Source organism: Ursus americanus, chromosome 3 (genome assembly GCF_024610735.1).
Source record: "Ursus americanus isolate L20-20 chromosome 3, mUrsAme1.1.p, whole genome shotgun sequence".
NCBI lineage: Eukaryota > Metazoa > Chordata > Mammalia > Carnivora > Ursidae > Ursus > Ursus americanus.
In genome coordinates this window covers 5,162,705-5,187,608 of record NC_142129.1, presented here as the reverse complement: position 1 = coordinate 5,187,608, position 24,904 = coordinate 5,162,705, and the positions used below count along the sequence as shown (strand labels likewise).

At 38.2% G+C, this 24,904-nt stretch overlaps 1 protein-coding gene across 20 annotated transcripts in view; it reads right to left on the bottom strand.

Annotated features, from left to right (window-relative positions):
• Positions 1–24,904, bottom strand: part of KMT2C (lysine methyltransferase 2C) — a 272,287-nt gene that overhangs the window by 190,247 nt on the left and 57,136 nt on the right. For all 20 annotated transcript variants that reach the window (XM_087860661.1, XM_087860660.1, XM_087860666.1 and 17 more), the window contains one exon: positions 10,439–10,527. In XM_087860661.1, coding sequence (XP_087716787.1) covers positions 10,439–10,527 — 89 coding nt within the window. The remainder of the gene's footprint in view (positions 1–10,438; positions 10,528–24,904) is intronic.

Below are 24,904 nucleotides of genomic sequence, written 5' to 3'. Positions count from 1 at the left end.
CGTTTATTTGCCTTGATACCTCTTAAGACATAGTATGAGAAGAAAGTCCATTTGGGGGCTTATTACTCATCACATAAGAAAAAGTTAAATGTCACAACTTTACTTTTGTGGTGATGTTCCAAGGACAGCAGTAGCTTAGAAAATACGAAAGAAAAGAAAAGAAAAGAAAAGAAAAGAAAAGAAAAGAAAAGAAAAGAAAAGAAAAGAAAAGAAAAGAAAAGAAAAGAAACTATAAGAATGTAATACTTCTTCAGTTAGTGAACTGAAGCCTATCATGTGTCTGGAAGTATTCTAGGCAGTGGGAATAAATCAGTGAACAAGACAAATTCCTAACCTCATGAAGCTTGCAGTCTAGTGTTTATTACTACATAATAAACAAATATGTAATATGATGTCATACCTGTTTAAATACTAGGAAAAAAGGAAAAAAGGGTAGAGTAACAAGGGTTAGACAAGTTGGTTGAGAAAGGCCTGTCTGAGGAGAGGCAAATGAGTGGAGACCTGAATGAATTAAGAGAATAAGCAATATGACTATCTGGGAACAGGGGTTCTAAACAAAGTGTATGAAAAGTGAAAAAGCCTTATAGAAGAACGTGATTAGTGGACTCTGTGAGTAGCAAATAGGCCAGGATAGCTGGAGCCCAGTGAGCCAGGGGAAGAGTAGAAAATGTGGTTGGACAGGCAGCCAAAGTCAGATTAATATACTTTGAAGATCATGGTATGGACTTTGGATTTTATTTTAAGCATCACTGGAGGCTTTAGATGGTTGACAGAGGGAAATAAGACACTAAGCTTGGTTTGAAAAGATCCCTGCCTATTGGGGACAACAAGGCTAGAATAAAGAGCAAATGCATGGAGACAGGAAGCTCTTGCAGTAGTCCTCACAAAGAGTGGTGGGGGAAAGCAGTGGAATGACATTAGTAAAGGAGATGAAAAGTGTTTGAAACAGGATATACAGAGAAGGTAAAGCGAAGGTAAAGCCCAAAAGATTTTCCAATGGGCTCCATATTTTCAGCCTGAAAAATGATGATGTCATTTAATGAGGCGGAAACACTGGAAAAGAAGTCTCAGAATAACAAAAAATAGTGCCACAGAAGACACATTAAATTTGAGATCCTCGGAGGAGGAGTTAAGATGGCGGAGGAGTAGGAGACACCTTTTTCAGCTGGTCCCCCGAGTCGAGCTGGATAGGTACCAGACCAGCCTAAACAACCATGGAACCAGCCTGAGATGCAGGAAGATGCATCTGGATCTCTACAAATGAACATCTCCAGCGCTAAGTATTGAGGTACAAAGCGGGGAGCCATGAAACCATGCACAGATATCGGAAGATAAACGGAAGGGGGAGGGAGCCGCCGCGTTCGGGCGCCGGGAAGCGGTAGCCACTTGCACGGGAGAGCGGGCGGGTCTCGCGGACGGCACCCGCAAAACAGTGAGCCGGGTGCGCGCGCCACCAGGCATCTCGCGGAACACCGGAATCCCGGTGCGCTCACGGGATCCAGACTGAGACCGGGAGACCCGGGAGCGCGCGGGGTGGCTGGCGGCGTTAGAAACACAAAGGACAGAGACGCGCCGGCCCTGGAAGTGAGGGCTGGGACGCCGGGTGTGGGGCGCACATCCCGGGACGCTGCAGGGTTGAGCAGCACCAACAGTAACAGAGTTAAAGTGGCCAGAACATTAGTAGAGAACGGGCCGCAATCCCTCTGTTCTGTGACAGAGGCTGAAACTCGGCCGCTGCTGCTCTCTCAGAAGAGGCACAGCAAATCGCCAGGGAAAGCGGCCAGAGAACAAAAGCCTGGAAATACCGGCTCAAAGAGTGCCCATTCCCATCCCCCCTCGCAGGGGACGCGGAGACTCTACCCAAACAGGGTTGCCTGAGTATCAGCGTGGCAGGCCCCTCCCCGAGAACACAGAAGGCAGGCTGAAAAATCAAGAAGCCCACAACCCGGGCGCCTGGGTGGCGCAGTCATTGAGCGCCTGTCTTCGGCTTAGGGAGTGATCCTCGTGTTCCGGAAAGGAGTCCCTCATCGGGCTCCTCCGCTGGGAGCCTGCTTCTTCCTCTCCCACTCCCCTGCTTCTGTTCCCTCTCTCGCTGGTTGGCTGCCACATAAATAAATAAATAAAATCTTTAAAGAAGAAGCCCACATCCCTAAGATCCCTATAAAACAAGGGGCACGGCCTGGGACCCAATCAATAATTTGGGCTCTGGACAACCCCGCAACCTCTCCTCATCAGAATGACAAGAAGGAGAAGCCCCCCCCAGCAAACAAAAGACAGTGAGTCTCTGGCCTCTGCCACAGAAATAATGGATATGGATGTAACCAAAGTATCAGAAATGGAATTCAGAGTAACGATGGTCAAAATGATGAGTAGAATTGAAAAACTATTAAAGAAAAGGTTACTGAGAATATAGAATCCCTAAGGACAGAAATGAGAGCGAATCTGACAGAAATTAAAAATTCTATGAGCCAAATGCAGGCAAAACTAGAGGCTCTGACGGCCTGGGTCACAGAAGCAGAGGAACGGGTGAGTGAACTGGAGGATGGGTTAATAGAGGAAAAAACCAAAATAGAAGCTGCTCTTAAAAAAATCCAAGCCCACGAATGTAGGTTACGGGAGATTACTGACTCAATGAAACGATCCAATGTTAGAATCATCGGCATCCCCGAGGGGGTGGAGAAAAACAGAGGTCTAGAAGAGATATTTGAACAAATTGTAGCTGAAAACTTCCCTAATCTAGCGAGGGAAACAAACATTCGTGTCCAAGAGGCAGAGAGGACCCCTCCCAAGCTCAACCACGACAAACCTACGCCACGTCACGTCATAGTGCAATTCGCAAATATTAGATCCAAGGATACAGTATTGAAAGCGGCCAGGGCAAAGAAATCTCTCACGTACCAAGGCAAAGGCATCAGAATTACGTCAGACCTGTCTACACAGACCTGAAATGAGAGAAAGGGTTGGGGGAGCATATTTAAAGCTCTTTCAGAGAAAAACATGCAGCCAAGGATCCTTTATCTAGCAAGGCTGTCATTTAGAATTGATGGAGAAATAAAGACATTTCAGAATCGCCAGTCACTAACCAATTTCGTAACCACGAAACCAGCCCTACAGGAGATATTACGGGGGGTTCTATAAAAGTAAAAAGGCCCCAAGAGTGATACAGAACAGAAAGTCACAGAGAATACAAACAAAGACTTTACTGGCAACATGGCATCATTAAAATCATATCTCTCAGTTCTTAGTGCTAATGTGAATGGTTTGAACCTTCCCATAAAACGCCACAGGGTTGCAGATTAGATAAAAAGAAATGACCCATCCATTTGCTGTCTACAAAAGACTCATTTCAAACCCAAAGATGCATTCAGACTGAGAGTAAGGGGATGGAGTATCATCTTTCACGCAAATGGACCTCAAAAGAAAGCTGGGGTAGCAATTCTCATATCAGATAAATTGGATTTTAAACTACAAACTATAGTTAGAGACGCAGAAGGGAACTATATTATTCTTAAAGGAAGTATTCAACAAGTGTATATGACAATTATAAATATATATGCCCCCAACAGGGGAGCAGCAAGATACACAAGCCAACTCTTAACCAGAATAAAGAGACATACAAATAAAAATACATTAATAGTAGGGGACCTCAACACTCCACTATCAGTAATAGACAGAACACCCTGGCAAAAACTAAGCAAAGAATCAAAGGCTTTGAATGCCATACTCGACGAGTTGGACCTCATAGATATATATAGAACACTACACCCCAGAACCAAAGAATACTCATTCTATTCTAATGCCCATGGAACATTCTCAAGAATAGACCATGTTCTGGGACACAAAACAGGTCTCAACCGATACCAAAAGACTGAAATTATCCCCTGCATATTCTCAGACCACAACGCTCTGAAATTGGAACTCAACCACAAGGAAAAATTTGGAAGAAACTCAAACACTTGGAGACTAAGAACCATCCTGCTCAGGAATGACTCGATAAACCAGGAAATCAAAAATCAAATTAAACAATTTATGGAGACCAATGAGAATGAAAATACAACAGTCCAAAACCTATGGGATACTGCAAAGGCAGTCCGAAGGGGGAAATACATAGCCATCCAAGCCTCACTCAAAAGAATAGAAAAATCTAAAATGCAGTTTTTATATTCTCACCTCAAGAAGCTGGAACAGCAACAGAGGGACAGGCCTAATCCACGCACGAGGAAGCAGTTGACCAAAATTAGAGCTGAAATCAGTCAAGCAGAAACCAAACGTACAGTAGAGCAGATCAACAGGACTAGAAGCTGGTTCTTTGAGAGAATCAATAAAATTGACAGACCATTGGCAACACTTATCCAAAAGAAAAGAGAAAGGACCCAGATTATTAAAATTATGAATGAAAAAGGAGAGGTCATGACGAACACCATTGAAATTGGAAGGATTATTAGAAATTTTTATCAACAGCTATATGCCAATAAACTAAGCAATCTGGAAGAGATGGAATCCTTCCTGGAAACCTATAAACTACCAAAACTGAAACCGGAAGAAATTGATTTCTTAAACAGGCCAATTAATTATGAAGAAATTGAGTCAGTGATAAACAACCTTCCAAATAACAAAACTCCAGGCCCGGACGGTTTTCCTGGGGAATTCTACCAAACATTCAAAGAAGAAATAATACCTATTCTCCTAAAGCTATTTCAAAAAATAGAAACAGAAGGAAAGCTACCAAACTCATTCTATGAGGCCAATATTACCTTGATCCCCAAACCAGGCAAAGACCCCCTCAAAAAGGAGAATTACAGACCGATTTCCCTAATGAATATGGACGCCAAAATCCTCAACAAGATACTTGCTAATAGAATCCAACAGTACATTAAAAGGATTATCCATCACGATCAAGTGGGATTCATACCTGGGATGCAAGCGTGGTTCAATATTCGCAAATCAATCAGCATGATACATCATATCAACAAGAAAAGACTCAAGAACCATATGATCCTCTCAATCGATGCCGAAAAAGCATTTGACAAAATACAGCATCCTTTCCTGATTAAAACCCTTCAGAGTGTAGGAATAGAAGGTACATTTCTCAATCTCATAAAAGCCATCTATGAAAAGCCTACCGCAAATATTATTCTCAATGGGGAAAAGCTGGAAGCCTTTCCCTTAAGATCAGGAACTCGACAAGGATGCCCACTCTCGCCACTATTATTCAACATAGTACTAGAAGTCCTTGCAACAGCAATCAGACGACAAAAAGGGATCAAAGGTATTCAAATCGGCAAAGAAGAAGTCAAATGTCTCTCTTTGCAGATGACATGATACTCTATATAGAAAACCCAAAAGAAGCCACTCCCAAACTATTAGAAGTTATAGAGCAATTCAGTAACGTGGCGGGATACAAAATCAATGCTCAGAAATCAGTTGCACTTCTATACACGAATAACGAGACCAAAGAAAGAGAAATTAGAGAATCCATCCCATTTACAATAGCACCAAAAAACATACGTTACCGTGGAATTAACTTAACCAGAGACGTAAAGGACCTATATTCTAGAAACTATAAATCACTCTTGAAAGACATTGAGGAAGACATAAAAAGATGGAAAGATATTCCATGCTCATGGATTGGAAGAATTAACATCGTTAAAATGTCCATGCTACCCAGAGCAATCTATACTTTCAATGCTATCCCGATCAAAATAGAGGACATTTTTCAAAGAACTGGAACAAATAGTCCTTAAATTTGTATGGAAACAGAAAAGGCCCCGAATCTCCAAGGAACTGTTGAAAGGAAAAACAAAGCTGGGGGCATCACAATGCCGGATTTCGAGCTGTACTACAAAGCTGTGATCACAAAGACAGCATGGTACTGGCACAAAAACAGACACACAGACCAATGGAACAGAATAGAGAGCCCAGAAATGGACCCTCGGCTCTTTGGGCAACTAATATTTGATAAAGCAGGAAAAAACATCCGGTGGGAAAAAGACAGTCTCTTCAATAAATGGTGCTGGGAAAATTGGACAGCTACATGCAAAAGAATGAAACTTGACCACTATCTCACACCATACACAAAAATAAACTCCAAATAGATGAAAGACCTCGATGTGAGACAGGAATCCATCAAAATTCTAGAGGAGAACATAGGCAGCAACCTCTACGACATCGGCCAAAGCAACCTTTTTCATGACACATCCCCAAAGGCAAGAGAAACAAAAGATAAAATGAATTTATGGGACTTCATCAAGATTAAAAGTTTCTGCACAGCCAAAGAAACAGTCAGAAAAACTAAGAGGCAGCCCACGGAATGGGAGAATATATTTGCAAATGACACTACAGATAAAGGACTGGTATCCAAGATCTACAAAGAACTTCTCAAACTCAATACACAAGAAACAAACAAATCAAAACATGGGCAGAAGATATGAACAGACACTTTTCCAATGAAGACATACAAATGGCTAACAGACACATGAAAAAATGTTCAAAATCATTAGCCATCAAGGAAATTCAAATCAAAACCACACTGAGATACCACCTTACGCCAGTTAGAATGGCAAAAATAGACAAGGCAAGAAACAACAATTGTTGGAGAGGATGTGGAGAAAGGGGATCCCTCCTACATCGTTGGTGGGAATGCAAGTTGGTACCGCCACTCTGGAAAACAGTGTGGAGGTCCCTCAAAAAGTTAAAAATTGAGCTACCCTATGATCCAGCCGTTGCACTACTGGGTGTTTACCCCAAAGATACAGACGTAGTGAAGAGAAGGGCCATATGCACCCCAATGTTCATAGCAGCAATGTCCACAATAGCTAAATCATGGAAGGAGCCGAGATGCCCTTCAACAGATGAGTGGATTAAGAAGTTGTGGTCCATATATACAATGGAATATTACTCAGCTATCAGAAAGAACGAGTTCTCAACATTTGCTGCAATATGGACGGCACTGGAGGAGATAATGCTAAGTGAAATAAGTCAAGCAGAGAAAGACAACTATCATATGATTTCTCTCATCTATGGAACATAAGAACTAGGAAGATCGGTAGGGGAAGAAAGGGATAAAGAAAGGGGGGGTAATCAGAAGGGGGAATGAAACATGAGAGACTATGGACTATGAGAAACAAACTGAGGGCCTCAGAGGGGAGGGGGGTAGGGGAATGGGATAGACCGGTGATGGGTAGTAAGGAGGGCACGTATTGCATGGTGCACTGGGTGTTATACACAACTAATGAATCATCGAGCCTTACATCGGAAACCGGGGATGTACTGTATGGTGACTAACATAATATAATAAAAAATCATTTAAAAAAAAAATTTGAGATCCTCTTTAGGCATATGAGCATAAATGTTAAGAAGAAAGCTGAAGATATAGGTTGTGCTCAAAGCAAGAAAAGAGCTAGTAATATAATTTTTGAAGTCACCAGTACATATATAATATTTAAAGCAACTAAACTGAAAATAACAAAAGAGAATGAAGAGACACCAGTGATGTAGGAAAAAACCAAGAGAATGTGGTGTCCTGAAAATCAAGTAAAAAAATAATAAACTGTCACTACTGAAAGTGGTTAGCTGTGTGAAACGATACTCAATAGTTAAGGCCAACAAAGACTAAAAGCTGGTTGTGGCAATATGAGATCACGGGTGACACAGACAAAATGATTTTAGTGGAGTGGGAGGAAGAAAGCCCGACTTGGAGTAGGTTCACGAGAACCTCTCATGAGGTTCATGAGAAAATGGCATTTTGGCAAAAATAAGCTGAAGCCATAAGGATAGACAACTCTTTCAAGGATTTTTCCTATAAAGGTGAGCAAAAAAGCAATACAGTAGCTGAAAAGGGATGTCTTATCAAGAGAAGGTGACTGTGTTAAAGAAAGGTAACACTGCGTGTTCAAATGCTCATGGAAATCATTCACTGAGACAGGAAATGCATGGTGCAAGAAACCCAGGAAAACTGAAGGTGCAAAGTCCCTAAGAGATGAAGAGAAAGCATCCAGGACACAAGCAGAAGAGCTGGCCTTTGATAACCAGAGACTTTTCATCACATTTTAACAGTAGGAAAGGTAAATATGTGGGAGGAGCTGCAAGCAGGAAAGAAGATTTGATGGTGGGTGAATGTAGAATTTCTTTCCTGGTTGCTTCTATGTTTTCTTTTTTTCACTGGAATAAGCAAGATCATCAATAACTGCAGAATGAAAAACAGGAAGTGTTGGAAATTTGAAGAGAGAAGAGAAGGTGGTGAAAGAATCATCACTGATAATGGGAGAGGAAATTTCTACATAAAAGTAGAATGAGTGTAGAGTAGCAATCCTATCCACTTGAGATTTGAGGTCATAAATTTAAAATGAAACCAATTAGCAAGGTTATGGTTTTCACTACCCATTATCAGCTGCCATATTGCAGAATCTGGGTTTTGTAATAAAAACAAAACAGTTGGACAATGGTATAGGAGTGAAAGGTGAATAAGAGAAGGACTCCAACAATGGGTCACAGACTCTGAAATAATAGAGGAAGTAACAACCCCATCACTAAGATCACTGGATTGGAGGACTCAGTATGGTTCAAGAATTATTACAGTGGGGGGCGCCTGGGTGGCACAGCGGTTAAGCATCTGCCTTCGGCTCAGGGCGTGATCCTGGCGTTAAGGGATTGAGCCCCACATCAGGCTCTTCCGCTATGAGCCTGCTTCTTCCTCTCCCACTCCCCCTGCTTGTGTTCCCTCTCTCGCTGGCTGTCTCTATCTCTGTCAAATAAATAAATAAAATCTTTAATAAAAAAAAAAGAATTATTACAGTGCTAAGACTAGGAGAAAATGAGCTGGAAAAAGAAGAGGTAGTAGTCAGAGAGTAGGACGGTTGATGCTGAGATTCTGGAAGTGAAACAGCAATTGTCATAGCAAGTGAGACAATGACAGGCTGATCACATATATCCACTAGATGGACAGGATGAGGTAGGCTGGAGAACCACAATGTTGAGAAATCAAGGCACCAAGAGGCCGGGATACTGAATAGACTATTAACATCACAAAGGGAGAAACAGAGGAAAATAGGAAGGCAGGTGCTAAATCTTCAGAGAAAGAGGGAAAGTACTCAGGAAGACTGTTGGTAAGTGCAAAAAAGGGGCCTGGGGTACAGTCTGGCAGCACTGTTACCTGTAAGTAACCATTATGTTGAAAAATGTCACTTGAAACTTCAAAAAAAAACTTTCGCTAGAAAATAACAGTATATAGTACAGAAAAAACTTAAGGAAAAGAAATCATGAAAAATGACTAGTGCAGAATTTACATAAATTCAAGTTTAAAATAATGGTAATTATTTTAAAGTGGTAATCAATTTGCAGCAAAACAGCAAGAGGTAGAATTCTTCAATCCAACCTTCAGTCATTACTCTACCTACCAAGACCCTACTGAAGAGTGGGATGAGAACTAGAGAATATTCGAAGGCTTTCCAAGAATTACAGCCATCTAGCTGCAACACATTGACAACTAAAAGTATTTTATGGAAAACTGTATTTCAAGATACAGCAATTTCTAACTCTTCTCTAAAAACTGTATGACATTCTGTAAGCAACAAAAAGAGGACATTCAACTTCAGAGAAAAAGCCTATCACTATATCTAAACTCTATCCAACAACTGTTAAAAAAACATTGCCCGGGGCGCCTGGGTGGCACAGCGGTTAAGCGTCTGCCTTCGGCTCAGGGCGTGGTCCTGGCGTTATGGGATCGAGCCCCACATCAGGCTCCTCCGCTGGGAGCCTGCTTCTTCCTCTCCCACTCCCCCTGCTTGTGTTCTCTCTCTCGCTGGCTGTCTCTCTGTCGAATAAATAAATAAAATCTTTAAAAAAAAAAAAAAAAAAAAAACATTGCCCATGAGAGACCATCTCACACAGATACTCTTTGAATACAGTATGAAACCTCGTCCCTTTGACAACTTAAATCACTGACTTTATAAATTTTGAAATGACTTTGGGCAACCTACTCTATCTTCCTTTTGCAGATACACAATATACATTAGCTTATTTAAGGCACCTAAATGTCCAGCAGATCAGAAAGCATTTGGTCTAGTTTAACCCAGCATTTCACAATATTATTCTTTAATAGAACATATTTTTTTCCCCTCACACACATACTAAAACAATCAGGTTCACACAAACGCTGGATGGTTCATAAGCAGAAATATACTGTAAGTTATCACATTAGCAGCCTGAACATATTAACTATTCATCCCAGTTTTAATTTTGTTTTAATAAAACATTTCTCTACAGATATTAAATACTTTCCACTAAATCAAGGCTGTAGGGAAAAAAGAGAGAGAGAGAGAACTAAATTTTTTCACTGTATCATAGCCTATCAAACTATTTCAGCGGATGGAGATTTTAGAACTCAGTATATAGACAAATGCAATGATGTACATTTTTAAAAATCTGTTAAGTTTGATACCTGTTTCCACAGTATTTTCTGTTTCTGTTGTCTCCAGCCCATCCATGCTGTCCTCATCTTCCACTGTAGTTTTTCCTCTACTTCGAGGCCTACATAGAAATACATAGAGTTAAATGTTAAATGTTAAGGATTACAGTTATACTTAACATAAAGAAGTTGAAGGTATACATAATAAAATAATTTAGGCAATTTTTACTACATTCTACCATATCAAATAGTAAATATCACATTTTAGAGTCATTTTTTCCTCAAACCCAGACCTTCCTTATACATTGAATGTGAAGACAGGCCCAGATTAATATATTTTGTCATCATAACTTTTTTTTTTTTTTAGATTTTATTTATTTATTTGACAGAGAGAGAGACAGCCAGTGAGAGAAGGAACACAAGCAGGGGGAGTGGGAGAGGAAGAAGCAGGCTCCCAGCAGAGGAGCCGGATGTGGGACTCGATCCCAGAACACCAGGATCACGCCCTGAGCCGAAGGCAGACGCTTAACGACTGTGCCACCCAGGCGCCCCCATAACTTATTTTCTTAAGTATTCTTTATATTAGACTCTGTCCCTCTTTTGAGCTGACCTTGAGATGACCCTCTGTTTACAGTAGTGATTTTTAAGCACCTAATGGGTTATTTGCAAAATTCACACACCAGGTTATATCTCTATATCTAGTGAAATTGAGGAATGATGCCCAGATGAGTGTTTTTTTTTTTAAGATTTTATTTATTTATTTATTTGACACAGAGAGAGCCAGCGAGAGAGGGAACACAGGCAGGGGGAGTGGGAGAGGAAGAAGCAGGCTCCCAGCGGAGAAGCCTGATGTGGGGCTCGATCCCAGGACTCCATGATCACACCCTGAGCTGAAGGCAGAAACTTAACGACTGAGCCACCTAGGCGCCCCCAGACGAGCATATTTTTAAAACACTTCCATACATGGAAGTGATGCATATTCTTGGAAACCACTCAAAAAAAATTTTGTAAATATTGAACATAATCTAGTCACACATCTTACAAATGTAATGCAATTTATGAAACTCACTTCAGTAAAGAGTCGTGGTAAGGTGAGATTCTTTGACCCAAAGCAATTTAAAAAAAACAAAAAACACTAATGCCTTTAAATTCCGTGCTATCTCAGAAATTAAGGATAGAAATGAGTTCAACAACAACAACAACAATTTCTGAACACATAAGAAAAAACAGGAAATTACATATTCTAAAAATTTAGAAGTTGACAGTAGTACTCAGGTAATTTCAGAGCTTTAAATTATTTTATTACTCAAAAAGACACAAACTCAGTATATGAACTGAAAAACACTGAGGGCAGAAAATAATAAAGGATCAATAATATTAAAAAATCAAAAAGCTTTTTTAAACAACAGAAAATCTATTTAAGTCTTTCTGAAATTTAATTAAATGATATTAATCAAAACCAAAAAAGGAAATGTAACATAAGAATTTTCTGAAGTTGAAGCAATCAGAGTCTAAGTAGTTTTATATATGAACAATTGCACATTGTCGAGTCACTCCTACCCCCAAAGAACTTTAAAAGAAAACACCTGAACCAAAATCCTAACTAATATATCCAAGAACTATGGTTGAAAAAAAATTTGTTAATAAAAAAATCTAAGTAAAATATTAGTAAATATCATCAACATGCAAGTATGATTTCATATAAGAAATTAGTCAATATAGGGGCACCTGGGTGGCACAGCGGTTAACCATCTGCCTTTGGCTCAGGGCGTGATCCCAGCATTCTGGGATCAAGCCCCACAGCGGGCTCCTCCGCTATGAGCCTGCTTCTTCCTCTCCCACTCCCCCTGCTTGTGTTCCCTCTCTCGCTGGCTGTCTCTCTCTCTGTCAAATAAATAAATAAAATCTTAAAAAAAAAAAGAAAAAGAAAAAGAAATTAGTCAATATAACATAGTCGACCAAAGAGACAAAAAGACAAAACAGCATTGTTTCAAACTTCATGAGCAAAGGGGAAAGAGACAGAACTGAGTAAGAGACTACACAGACTAATGGGGTTTAAGCATTCCAAGGCTGATTGTATTGCTCACGGAAAAAGGGAGAGGATAATTATTTTCAGGATTAAGTAGTTATGTTTAAATTTAAAAGAAAACTTTAAAGCAATCAAAGGGGAAAGAACGGATGAGATGAGTAAAGTCTGACTAATACAACAGCAGGCAAAAAGGAAAGTAAAAAATACATAATACACAGAAAAATAAAAAGATTAAAAAATTAAATAAAAATACAAGTTTTCACTGCCTTCACTAAACTACATTCTAGTGAGAAGAAATATCTGTTACTCTTGTAAACAAAACACATACAACATCAAGAAAATACAAATGGAAAAAAGGAAGGATGAGGGATTATCATTTTAAATAAGATACTTATTAAATAAACTTTACAAAATAAATTTTATATGAGTAAGGGGACATTTCAGTAGAAATCTGAAGTACAAGAGAAACCACACCATGCAGATATCTGGAAAAGGAGCACTACAGTAGAAGGAACAGCAAATGCAAATGAGTATATATGAGTATATATGAGTATATGCATGTTGGAAGAACAGTGTTTCCAGTGTTGAAAAATACACTGTGGCTGGAACAGAGTGAGTGAGAGGGGCAGTAAGGAGATATGAGGCCAAAGATTTTTTTTTAAATATCAATTTTTTTAGAAACCTATAGACCAATATAAGGACTATGTCCACAGAGACTGGAAATTCTTGAAATAATTCTAATATGACTGCTACAATGGAATTGAGAATAAGCAAATTAATTCAAGAGATATTATGGAGGCAGAATTTACTTTAAATCTTTTCTTTATGATTCTTCATGATTATGAACACTCACTGCTAAAGAAAGGGGGAACATGTATGACCTAGCTGGCTTTGTCATTTAATCTTCCAAGCCAGCGTTTAGTTGCTCTGTTTTATGTTTTTTTTTTCTTCTCTACTATCCTGACCCTTGATTAACTTATTGTTTTTTTGGCACAATTGGCGTTATTTCACATTTATTTTATCTAAAGGTGGGGGGAGTGGGGAATGTGTGCATGTGTATCAGTTGTCTATATTCCTCAAAAAGAAATTTTTAATTTTTGCTTTGCTTCTTTTCCTTCTTATTCCTCTTAATTCCTGGTTTTGGCACCAATAAGGCACGTGTTTTACATTCATCAATCCATCAGAACTCTTCTCCTTCTGCTCAATGGACCAACTTATCAATATCATGTCATTTTTAAATTTCCCATAGTTCATTCACATCTTTTTATTGCTGCTCACTGGCTTCTGGTATATATGATTGTTCTGACTAATCACATGCTGAATTTATTTTTTTCTGAATGCAAAAGATAACAGTCATACTTTGTGAAACCCATATCAGTAAAAATCGATGTATACATTTTCCATTTCCATATTGCATTCAGATGTTCCCAATTTGGGTTTTTAATAGAACTTTGAAGTCTCATTACAAATGGCAACCTAAAAATTATTTATTTCAATCTTTCTTTGGCTTTTATTCCTTCTTCTCTTTTTCTTTTGTATCTCTTAACCTTTCGTTTTAGTTCTGATTCATTCTGCTGCAAGGAAATTTGAAGTAAAATAATACCACTAACAATTCGAGAAAATTTTCCACCAAAAATCCAATGTTCCACATTAATATTATAATTTAAAGCTAATTTGAGTTCCTAAAATAATATAGTAGACTTCTATTTAAAGCCAATAGGAGTAAGGAGGAGGTTCAAATTACTCTCCAGCCATAAACAACTAGAACATCAGACAAAATATAAGAAACATCCATTATTTGACATTAAATAAAAGGCAAGGACAGGACTGTAATCCCTGGGCAATAGGAAACAAACAAGGTGAACCCTACCATCACAAAGGCTCTCTGCATGGAGTTAATTTACAAACTGTAGCACAAAGAGGGGAACTCAAAGACTGGGAATTGTACTGAAATGAGGACACAGAAACCATCAATTCAGGAGGCTAGAAACTATGAGAGAAAGTACACAAGGGGAGGGAGTTATACAGGGAAACAGATCCAGACATCTGCCTAAGGGTACCCTTAAGTTTTTATCTGAATACCAATCTGTATAAAAGTGGTATAAAACCCCAAAAGGCTGAACAAGAACAAGTTCCAAGGAAAGAACAATTACTGCACAGCTGTAATACAAACAAGTCCCAAAGCTCCCAGAGCTAGGAATCAGTCCTGTTCCCTCTAGCCAGAGTGCCAAGAACTCGTAGACTATATTAACACACGCAGTACAGACCGGAATAGAACATGACTTTAAAAGTAGTCTAAATGAACTCTACAACAACTTATCTTCTAGACCATCCCTAAAAGAGTTCACAAATAAGCCTCAACGGAATCAAAATTTTCCACAACTAACAGGCAAACACACACACACACAGCATTTGTTAAAGTACTACAACAAAATCTAGCTTTCAACAAAAAAATCACAAAGTATGGCATCCAATAAAAATTTACAAACTATACAGAAAAGCAGGAAAATGTGAGTACTGACCAGAAAAAAAATCAAGGACCAGAAAACAACAGAGACATAGAAGGGACAAGCATGGACATTAAATCAGCTATTATCAATATGTCTCCTATGGAGACATGGAAAATGAATGTGAGGAGAGAAATGGAAGATAGTAAAAAATGTTAAAAATGGAACTCACAGGTAACAAAAAAACTCAAATAAAATTTTCACTTTCCGTGATTAACATCTGACAGAAATGGCAAAAGAAAAGATGACTGACATTAAAGATACAACAACTAACCAACATGAAAGACAAAGTGAAAAAAGACAAACACAGCTACAGAGCCCTTTGGGACGATAGCAACCAATCTAACATGTCAGGTTGGAGTTGGAGGGAAGCAAACAAAAATACATGCATGTTTAGTGAAATACTAGCTGTAAATCTTGCAAACTATATAAGATCCAAGAAGCACGACAAAATCATTCACACACATACACACACACACACACACATAACAGTAACTTTATAGTCAATCTGCTGAAATAGAGTGATAAAAGAAAATCTTAAAAGTAGCCAAGGATAAGATGTATTATTAACTGGGTAAGAAAAATAAGAGCGACTACAAACTTCTCATGTGAAACTATGTAAGCCGGAAGACAGTGAAATAACATAATGGAAGTGCTTGGAGAAAAATTAAAGGAAAAAAACCACCCATAAACCTTAAAACATGCAGCAAAAAGCATCCTTCAATAACAAAAGTAATGTAAAAGCTTTTTCAAACAAATTCTTCAACAAACCTTCATTATAAGACATGTTAACGAAATTCTTCAGACAAAAGGAAAATGACGGTTAATAAAAACCTGGATCAAGATATCAGTATGCAAAGGAATAAAAACTGGTGGAAATGGTAAGTATGTGAGTAAATATAAAAGACCTTTTTCTCGTTTTTAATCTTCTTAAAAGTTAACTAGCTGCTTAAAGCAAAAACTATAATTTATTCCAGAGTACATAATATATATATAATTAAACTATACGGCAACAGGCAGTGCCTGGGTGGCTCAGTTGGCTAAGCATCTGCCTTCACTTCAGGTCGTGATCCGAAGGGCCTGGGATTGAGCCCCGCATTGGGCTCCCTGCTCAGCAGAGAGTCTGCTTCTCCCTTTTTCTCTCACTCTGCCTCTCCCCTGCTTGTGCTAATAAATAAATAAAATTTTTTAAAAATTAAAATTAAAATAAACTGGCAACAATAGTTCAAAACACAGGAAAGTAAAAATGAAAGTATACTGGCATACACATCTTATAGTACGTTTGCAGTGACAAAATTACTTGAAGGAAGACTCAGATAAGTTAAAAATGTGTAATATAAACCGTAGAGCAACTCCTCTATGAAAACACACACATGCACAGCTTGTTAGTCAAGTACAGACAGAAGAGAATCCAAAAAAAAAAAAAAAAAAAGTGTTTCATTAACCCAAAAAGGTTGGGGGGGATAAAAGGGAATGAAGAAAAAAATGGGACAGAGATAAAATACAAAACAAGCAGATTTAAACACATTCATATCAATAGCTTTGTTAAGTATCAACAGACTTAACGCTACAATTAAAAAGCAGAAATTATCAAATCTTGTTAAAATGTCCAAACTACCCAAAGCAATTTACAGATTTAATGCAATCCCTATCAAAATACCAATAGCATTTTTCACAGAATTAGAACAATCCTAAAATTTGTATGGAACAAAGAAGACCTCAATTGCCAGAGCAATCTTGAAAAAGAAAAACAAAACTGGAGGTATCACAATTCCAGATTTCATGTTATACTATAAGACAGTAGTAATTAAAACAGTATGATACTGGCATAAACATACACATAGATCAACGGAACAGAATAAAAAACTCAGAAATAAACCCACAATTATATGGTCAATCTATGACAAAGGAGGCAAGAAGATACAATGGGAAAAAGACAGTCTCTTCAACAAATGTCTTGGGGAAAATGTACAGCTACAGGCAAAAGAATAAAACTGGACCACTTTCTTTCATGATACACAAAAATAAAGTCAAAATGATCTAAAAGCCTAAATGTGAGACCTGAAACCACAAAAATCCTTGCAGGCAGCACAGTCAGCAATTTCTCTGACATCAGCCATAGCAACATTTTTCTAGACATGTCTTCTGAGACAAAGGAAATAAAAGCAAAAATAAACTACTGGGTCTACATCAAAATAAAAAGCTCTGCACAGCGAAGGAAACAATCAACAAAACTGAAAGGCAACCTACTGAATAGAAGACATTTACAAATGACATATCAGATAAAGGATTAGTATCCAAAATATATAAAGAACTTAAACAACTCAACACCCAAAAAACAAATAATCCAATTAAGAAATGGGCAGAAGACAGGAACCGGCATTTCTCCAAAGAAGACATAAGATGGTCAACAGACACATGAAAACATGCTCAACATCACTCATCATCAGGGAAATGCTAATTAAAACTACAATGAGATATTAAAACTACAATGAGATATCACCTCACATTTGTCAGATGGCTAAAATCAAAAACAAAGGAACGACAGGTGTTGGCCAGGAAGTGAAGACCAAGGAACATTCATGCACTATTGATGGGAATGCAAACCGGTATGGCCACTGTGGAAAACAGTATGGAGGTCCCTAAAAGCTAAAAAACAGAACTACCCTATGATCCAGCAACCACACTACTGGGTATTTACCCAAAAAATACAAAAACACTAATTCAAAGAGATACAAGCATCCCTAAACTAATAGTAGCATTATTTACAATAGCCAAACTATGAAAGCAGCCCAAGTGTCCATGATAGATGAATAAAGAATATGAGGTATACATTTGTAAAAGACTATTATTCAGCCATAAAAAGGAATGAAATCTTGACATCTGCAACAACAGGGACTGAGCTAGAGAGTATAAGGCCTAAGCAAAATAAGTCAATCAAAGACAAATCCCATATGATCTCACTCATATGTGGAATTTAAGAAACAAAACAAGTGAACAAAGGAAAAAAAGAGAAAGAGAGACAAACCAAGAACAGTTTCTTAACTATAGAGAGCAAACTGAGGGTTATCAGAGGGGAGGCAGATGGGGGGATAGCCAAAATAGGGGATGGGAATTAAAGACTACACTTAGCATGATGAAAAATATATATATTAAATTAAATTAAAAAGCAGAAATTATCTGTTTAAAGAGCAAGACCCAATTATATGCAGTCTATAAGACGCTTTAACTAAAAAGACACTTAAAGGATAAAAGAACAAAGAGAAAAATATAATGTGACAATGCTAATCGAAAGAAAGCTACAGGACTATATTATTAAACAAAGCAGACTTCAAACAAGGAATATTATAAGAACCAGAGATAGATGTTACATATTGATAAAAACGTCAATTCATCAGAGACAATAATCCTGAATATGCAATGCACCCAATGCTTCAAAATACCGATAATTGAAAATAGAAATATTTAAGTCCACAATTATATACTACAACACTGCTCAGTAACAGACGTAGACAGAAAATTCAATAAAGACACAGGATACTTAAGACTACTATCAACCAAGTACACCTAAATTGACCATTACAGAATACCCTACCTAATAACAACTGAATACCATACTCTTTTCAAGTATACAAATCCCAGAATAATCCAAACTGTAGCACTTAACACCAAGTTCAACAAATTTAAAAAGACTGAAATCGTACCAAACGTATTTTCTGGCCTAATGGAATTAAACTGGAAACAAACAAAAATTACATAAGCAATATCTTCAAATATCTGGTAAACACACATATAATTCTAAATAACCCACTAGTCAAGAAAGAAATGAGAAGGAAATTGGAATACTGCTTGAACTAAATGAAAATGAAAATAGAACATTTCAAAATTTGGAAGATTCAGGTAGCAGTGAATAAAGGGAAATATACAGTTTTAAATAGTTATATCAGAAAATAAGAAAGATCTCAACTATAATAACAACATAAGCCTCCACTTTAAAGAAATTAGAAAACAGGGCCGCCTGGGTGGCTCAGTCCATTAAGCATCTGCCTTTGGCTTGGGTCATGATCCTGGGGTCCTGGGGTTCTGGGATTGAGACCCACATGGGGCTCCCTGCTAGGCAGAGAGGCAATCTCTATCAAGTAAATAAAATCTTAAAAAAAAAAAGAAATTAGAAAACAAAAATCAAGTCAAAACCATAATAAAGACATAATAAAAAGCCAAAATCAGGGACATAAAAACAAAATAAAAGAGAATTTTGAAAATCAATGAAATCCCCCCCCCGAAATCAATGAAACCCAAAGATGATTCTTTGAAAAAATTAATAGATGATTTGCCAGCAAAAGTGATGAAGGGAGAAAAAATACATAAACTACCAAGAGAAAAATTGAAAGAGGGGTTATCGCTAGAAAGACAATACCCATTAAAAAGAGAACAGGAAAATATAAATAATTTTATCAATAAATCAACATCTTAAATGAAATGGTCACAATCCTTGGAAGGCACAAATTACCAAAGACTCAAGACTAGAAATGGAAAATTTGAATAACCCAATGTATATTTTTAAAGTTGAATTTGTAAGTATAAACCTTCCCACAAAGAAATTTTCAATCCCAGATGTCTTTATTGACAGATTCTATCAAATGTCTGAGAAATAATACTAATCCTACACTATATCCAGGAAATAATGAAGGAAGAAACACTTCCCAACTCTATGAGGTTGGCATTACATTGACAGCAAAATCAAAGACATTATATAAAACCAATATCCATCACAAAGACCTGTTCCACAGAATAAAAAACAGAACACTCCACCCATCAATTTTTTACATATACTACACCTGCCATACCAAATCAAAATAAAGATACTGCAAGAAAATAAAATTATAGCCTGTTTTTCACTTTAAAAATACATATAAAAATGACAAAGATTATCAAGGGGTTCCAGCTCTAGATAAGATGGAGGAATATATGCCAAACTTTTACTGCCACTGAATGCAACTACAAAACATGGATATAGGGCAACCATCTTGGGTCCCCTCCCTCCTCAGGAGCTTTGTACTATCACTTTGCTATCATTCAATAAACCTTGCTTTGCTGCCCATCACACACACACACACACACACACACACACACACACACACTGGATATAATGCACGGAACAACTATTTGAGTTTCCTTAAAAATACAGAACAGCAGGATGATCAGGAACAGACACCAGAATTCAAAGAACTGCCAAAGTATCACTAAGTTTACTATTTTACCTCTCCGGTATCCCCTGGCCTGAGCTCAGCACAGTCTGACACCCAAGAGTCAGTGCTGAGATGCAGACAGCCTGACTGAGCTACCCCAAAACCTGCCCACGGTGGACCTGATCCTAATAAGTATAACAAAGACTTTCAGGGATTGGCTAACAGACCCCTGGTCAGGTTGCAGACTGACCACTTGGTACTGCACACACAGTACAGACAGAAATAGCACTGCAAAAGCTCTGAAAACTAAACTGAACTTACCACAGCCCATAAAATGCTGGTTGAAACCTGTAGCCTTGTGCACCCAGGCCAAGTTCCTGATAAATCAAAAATATCAACATTTCCATAAGGTGTCTTTAAAACCCACAGTCTTATAACAAAAGATTCAAGATGTTCAGAAAACAATCCAAAATTACTTGATATACAAAATGTCAAATCACATGAAAAAATACAATGAATAAAAAGGCCAGTGATAAAATGACACAGAAGCTGAACTCATCTGATGAGCACTTTAAGGCAGCTATTATTAAATGAATAATTTTGAAAACTCTTAAGACAATATTTAAAATAGATATCTGCAAAGAAATAGAAGATATAAAGAAGAACCAAGTGGAAATTTTAGAAATAAAAATTACCAAAAAAACAAAATAATAAGCTATTATTAGAAACAAACAATAAATGATAGGCCTTAACCGAAACAATAATTACACTAAATGTAAGTGGACTAACTATTCCAATTAAAATACAGAGACTGTCAGAACCAATTAACACATGACGCAACTATATTCCATCTAGATGAAACTCAATTCAAATGTAATGACATAATTAAGGAAACAGATATACCATGCAACACTAATCCAAATTAAGCAGGAGTGGCTATCCTAATATCATACAAAGCAGACTTCAAAACAAAAAAATTATCAGATGTGTGAACTATACTCAAATAAAAAAATGTTTTTAAGGTACCAGGGAAAAAGAGGGACATTACATATTAATAAAAGGGTCAAGGGACACCGGGTGATTCAGTCAGTTAAGCATCTGCCCTAGGCTCAGGTCATGATCTCAGGATCCTGGGATTGAGCCACAGCTCTCTGCTCAGCAGGGAATCTGCTTCTCCCTCTCCCTCCTCCCTCTCCCTCTGTCCCTCCTTCCTCACTTGTACTCTCTCTCCCTCAAATAAATAAAAATCTTTAAAAAAAATAAAATTTAAAGGGTCAATTCACCAACAACACATAATTCTGAACACATATGCACATAACAACAGAACTTCAAAATACATCAACCAAAACAATAAAAATTAAAGGTCAATTCACCAACAACATATAATTCTGAACACATATGCACGTAACAACAAAACTTCAAAATACATCAAAACAAAAAACCAAACTACCGGGGCGCCAGGCTGGCTGAGTTGGTAGAGCATGTGACTTTTGATCTCAGGGTTGTGAGTGAGTTCTAGCCCCATGTTGGAGGAAGAATTTACTTAAAAAACAAAACAACAACAACACACCACTACATTATTCTCACTGAATGCTCTTAACTATCCTGCTGAAGTAGGTACTACTGTTCTCATTTTACAGATAGGCACATTCAAATTCAGAAAGCTTAAATAAGTTACTCAAACTTAACTGGCTGAAGCTAAACAGCAGTGAGGGTGACTTACTGGAGAGATCCATGAACTCGTTCTACTGAGGTCTATGAAACTATTGGTTCCTCCAAAGCCTAATTAAAAACAATTTGTTGGAACACACCTAGGGCCAGTGCCTGTATTTACTACCAAAGCCATAGGTTTAATTCAGAACTCCACTACTCAGGCCTTCACATATCAAATGGGCAAGGAAAAGATCTTATAAGCTCAGGGTCCACCTCTCCTCTAAGCGTTTTAGGATTTCACTACACTAGCCAGGGACACATTAACCCACACACTCTCAAAAAAGAAGTTAAAAGCATGGACCTAAACAAATAACTGTACATCCATATTCATAGCAATATTATTCCTTCTAGAACCTCACTCCAATAATTCTTCAGCCTTACAGGATCTGCCAGTTCATCTACCCTACAGCTTCTCAGAGTCCAACTAAGAGGCAGCTGTAATGTAGCAGTTACAAGCATGGACTCTGGAGCTTGCTGCCTGGGTTAAAAATGCTATCAACTATATGACCCTGTGCAAGCTGCTGAAACTCTGTGCCTCAATTTCCTCATCTTTAAAATGGTAATAATAGCACTACCCCACAGGATTACTCCAAAGATTAAATGTAAAGCCTTTACTGGGGGATGGATGAAATAGGTGAAGGGGATTAAGAGGTACAAACTTCCAGTTATAAAATAAATAAGTCACACAGATGAAAAGGACAGGACAGGAAATACGGTCAATGACATTGTAATAACATTGCACAGGGACGGTAACTACATTTATCACGGTGAGCACTGCGTAATATGTAGAATTGTCGATCACTACATGGTGCACCTAAAACTAATATAACACTGTATGTCAACTGTACGTCAGTAATAAAAAGAAATTTGTTTAATGCAAAGTATTTACAATGTCAGTTACCTGGTAGACACAGACTGTTAGCTATAATCATTGTGACTCTCTCCTGTTCCCCTTATCTTTATAACTTCCGTCCCCGTCTTGGATCCCATGTCAGTAATTATAATCACTCTGTTCCATATATCCTCAATAATTTCTGCCTTCATTTCATTCAGTTATATTTGCCTGGCAAAAGTCAATCCTGACTAAATCAAACCCTCCACTTACTTTGGCCCTGAATTCAAGCTGAGGAACAAAGACCCAACTGAGGCTACTACTTTAGCTTCGCAGTTCTAACCCCACAGCTCAAGCAGCCACTCACTGCCACCCAGCAGTCTTTCTACTTTGGTCAGTTTACTCTCTATTACCTTATAGAATTGTTCCATACCTTTCTAACCTTCAAACGTAAGACTTTCCATTCTTCACCCTTCAGCTCATAGAACTTCAATGGCAAAACATAGGTAGTGAGAAAAGTTTCCATATCCTTCTCCTACCAAATCCTCCAATTGTCCTGAATTCTTTTCCCATCCATATACCTTACCTTCTCTCCTATTAAACACACTATCTATGTTCCTAGCTAACACCAATCCCTCTACATGTGTTCTGGATCACGTACTCACCCCTTTTTATGAACTTTCCATCTACAGCTATTCTCTTCTTCTCCTGCTTTGTAAGTTATTCCTACTCTGAAAATCAGTCCCATCAGCATATAAAGTTACTGCAATAACAATAATCTTCCAAGAAAAGAAAACCCTCTCTGGACTCCACATCCTCTCCTAGCTACTGTTCGTCTTCTCTCCATGATCCTTACAGCAAAAGTCCTTGAAAAAGTTCTGTACTACGTTCTCCACTTCAGCTCCATGCCTCTCTGAGTGTCCTTCCCCACATTCTACTGAAATGTCTGTAATCAGGGTCACTAATGAACAGAGTGACCATACAACTGGGATTGCCTGGACAGTCCCAGTTTAGGCCTGTCATCTGGCATAACGATTGTGTTCCCGTCACATTCAAAGATTTCTTGGTCAATTACTCTACCAAGGACTTACAGCCTGCCAATTCCAATGGACAATTCTCAATCCACCAAATGCTCATGTTATAAGGGATAATTTTCTCCTTGGTTTCTTGGACAAAACACTCCCCTGATTCTTCTACCACACTGGCTGCTCCACCTCACTTTCTTTTCTGGTTCTTCAGACCAGGAAAAATAGAGTGTCCAGGGCTCAGTCATTTGACCTCTTCTCTATATACAACAGGATCATTCCCTCAGTAATTTTTCACCTAGTCCCTTTACATGTATGCTGATAATCCCCAAATTCCTCGGTCCCCTACCTCTCCAGTGAATTACAGCTCATATTTAACTGTCTGCTCAACATCTCCACTTGGGAGTCAAACAAGCATCTCAAGTTAACATTTAAAAAAAACAAATTTCGGGGCGCCTGGGTGGCACAGTCGTTAGGCATCTGCCTTCAGCTCAGGGTGTGATCCCAGTGTTCTGGGATCGAGCCCCACATCAGGCCCCTCCACTAGGAGCCTGCTTCTTCCTCTCCCACTCCCCCTGCTTGTGTTTCCTCTCTCGCTGGCTGTCTCTGTTAAATAAATAAAATCTTTTAAAAAAAATTTTTTTTTTCCACACCACACCTCTGAAATTTGCTCTTTTTCCAGGGTTTCCAACTCAATTGGTGCCACTATTTGAGTTGGCACGAATCCCCCAAGTAGCTCAGTTCTCTAACTTCATATTCCTCTCTCATACCCCATATATCTAATCAGCAAATCCTATCAGCTCTACCTTCAAGATATATTCCAAATATAAAATTTCTCACCATTACACTGCTAACAGCCTAAAGTCATCATCATTTTTTTGTTACTGTTTAATTGGGAATTATACAAGTAACCTTTACTGAGCATTTAGTATGTAAGAGGCACCATTCTATTACCATCTTTACTCTATACATGAATCATATGAAGCTCATAGAAGATAAAGAATATGCCCAAATTTAACAGGAATAGTTCCATAACCAACATTCTTAGCCATTGGCTATATTGCAATTAATGGCCTCCCTGTTTTCTCAGTGGCCCAGAGGCTCCCTAGACAATTCTGAATGATCTTTTTAAACCTTAAATCAAATCAGGACACTCTCTCCCTCTCAACCCTCCAATGGTTTCTCATCACACCTAGAATAAAAC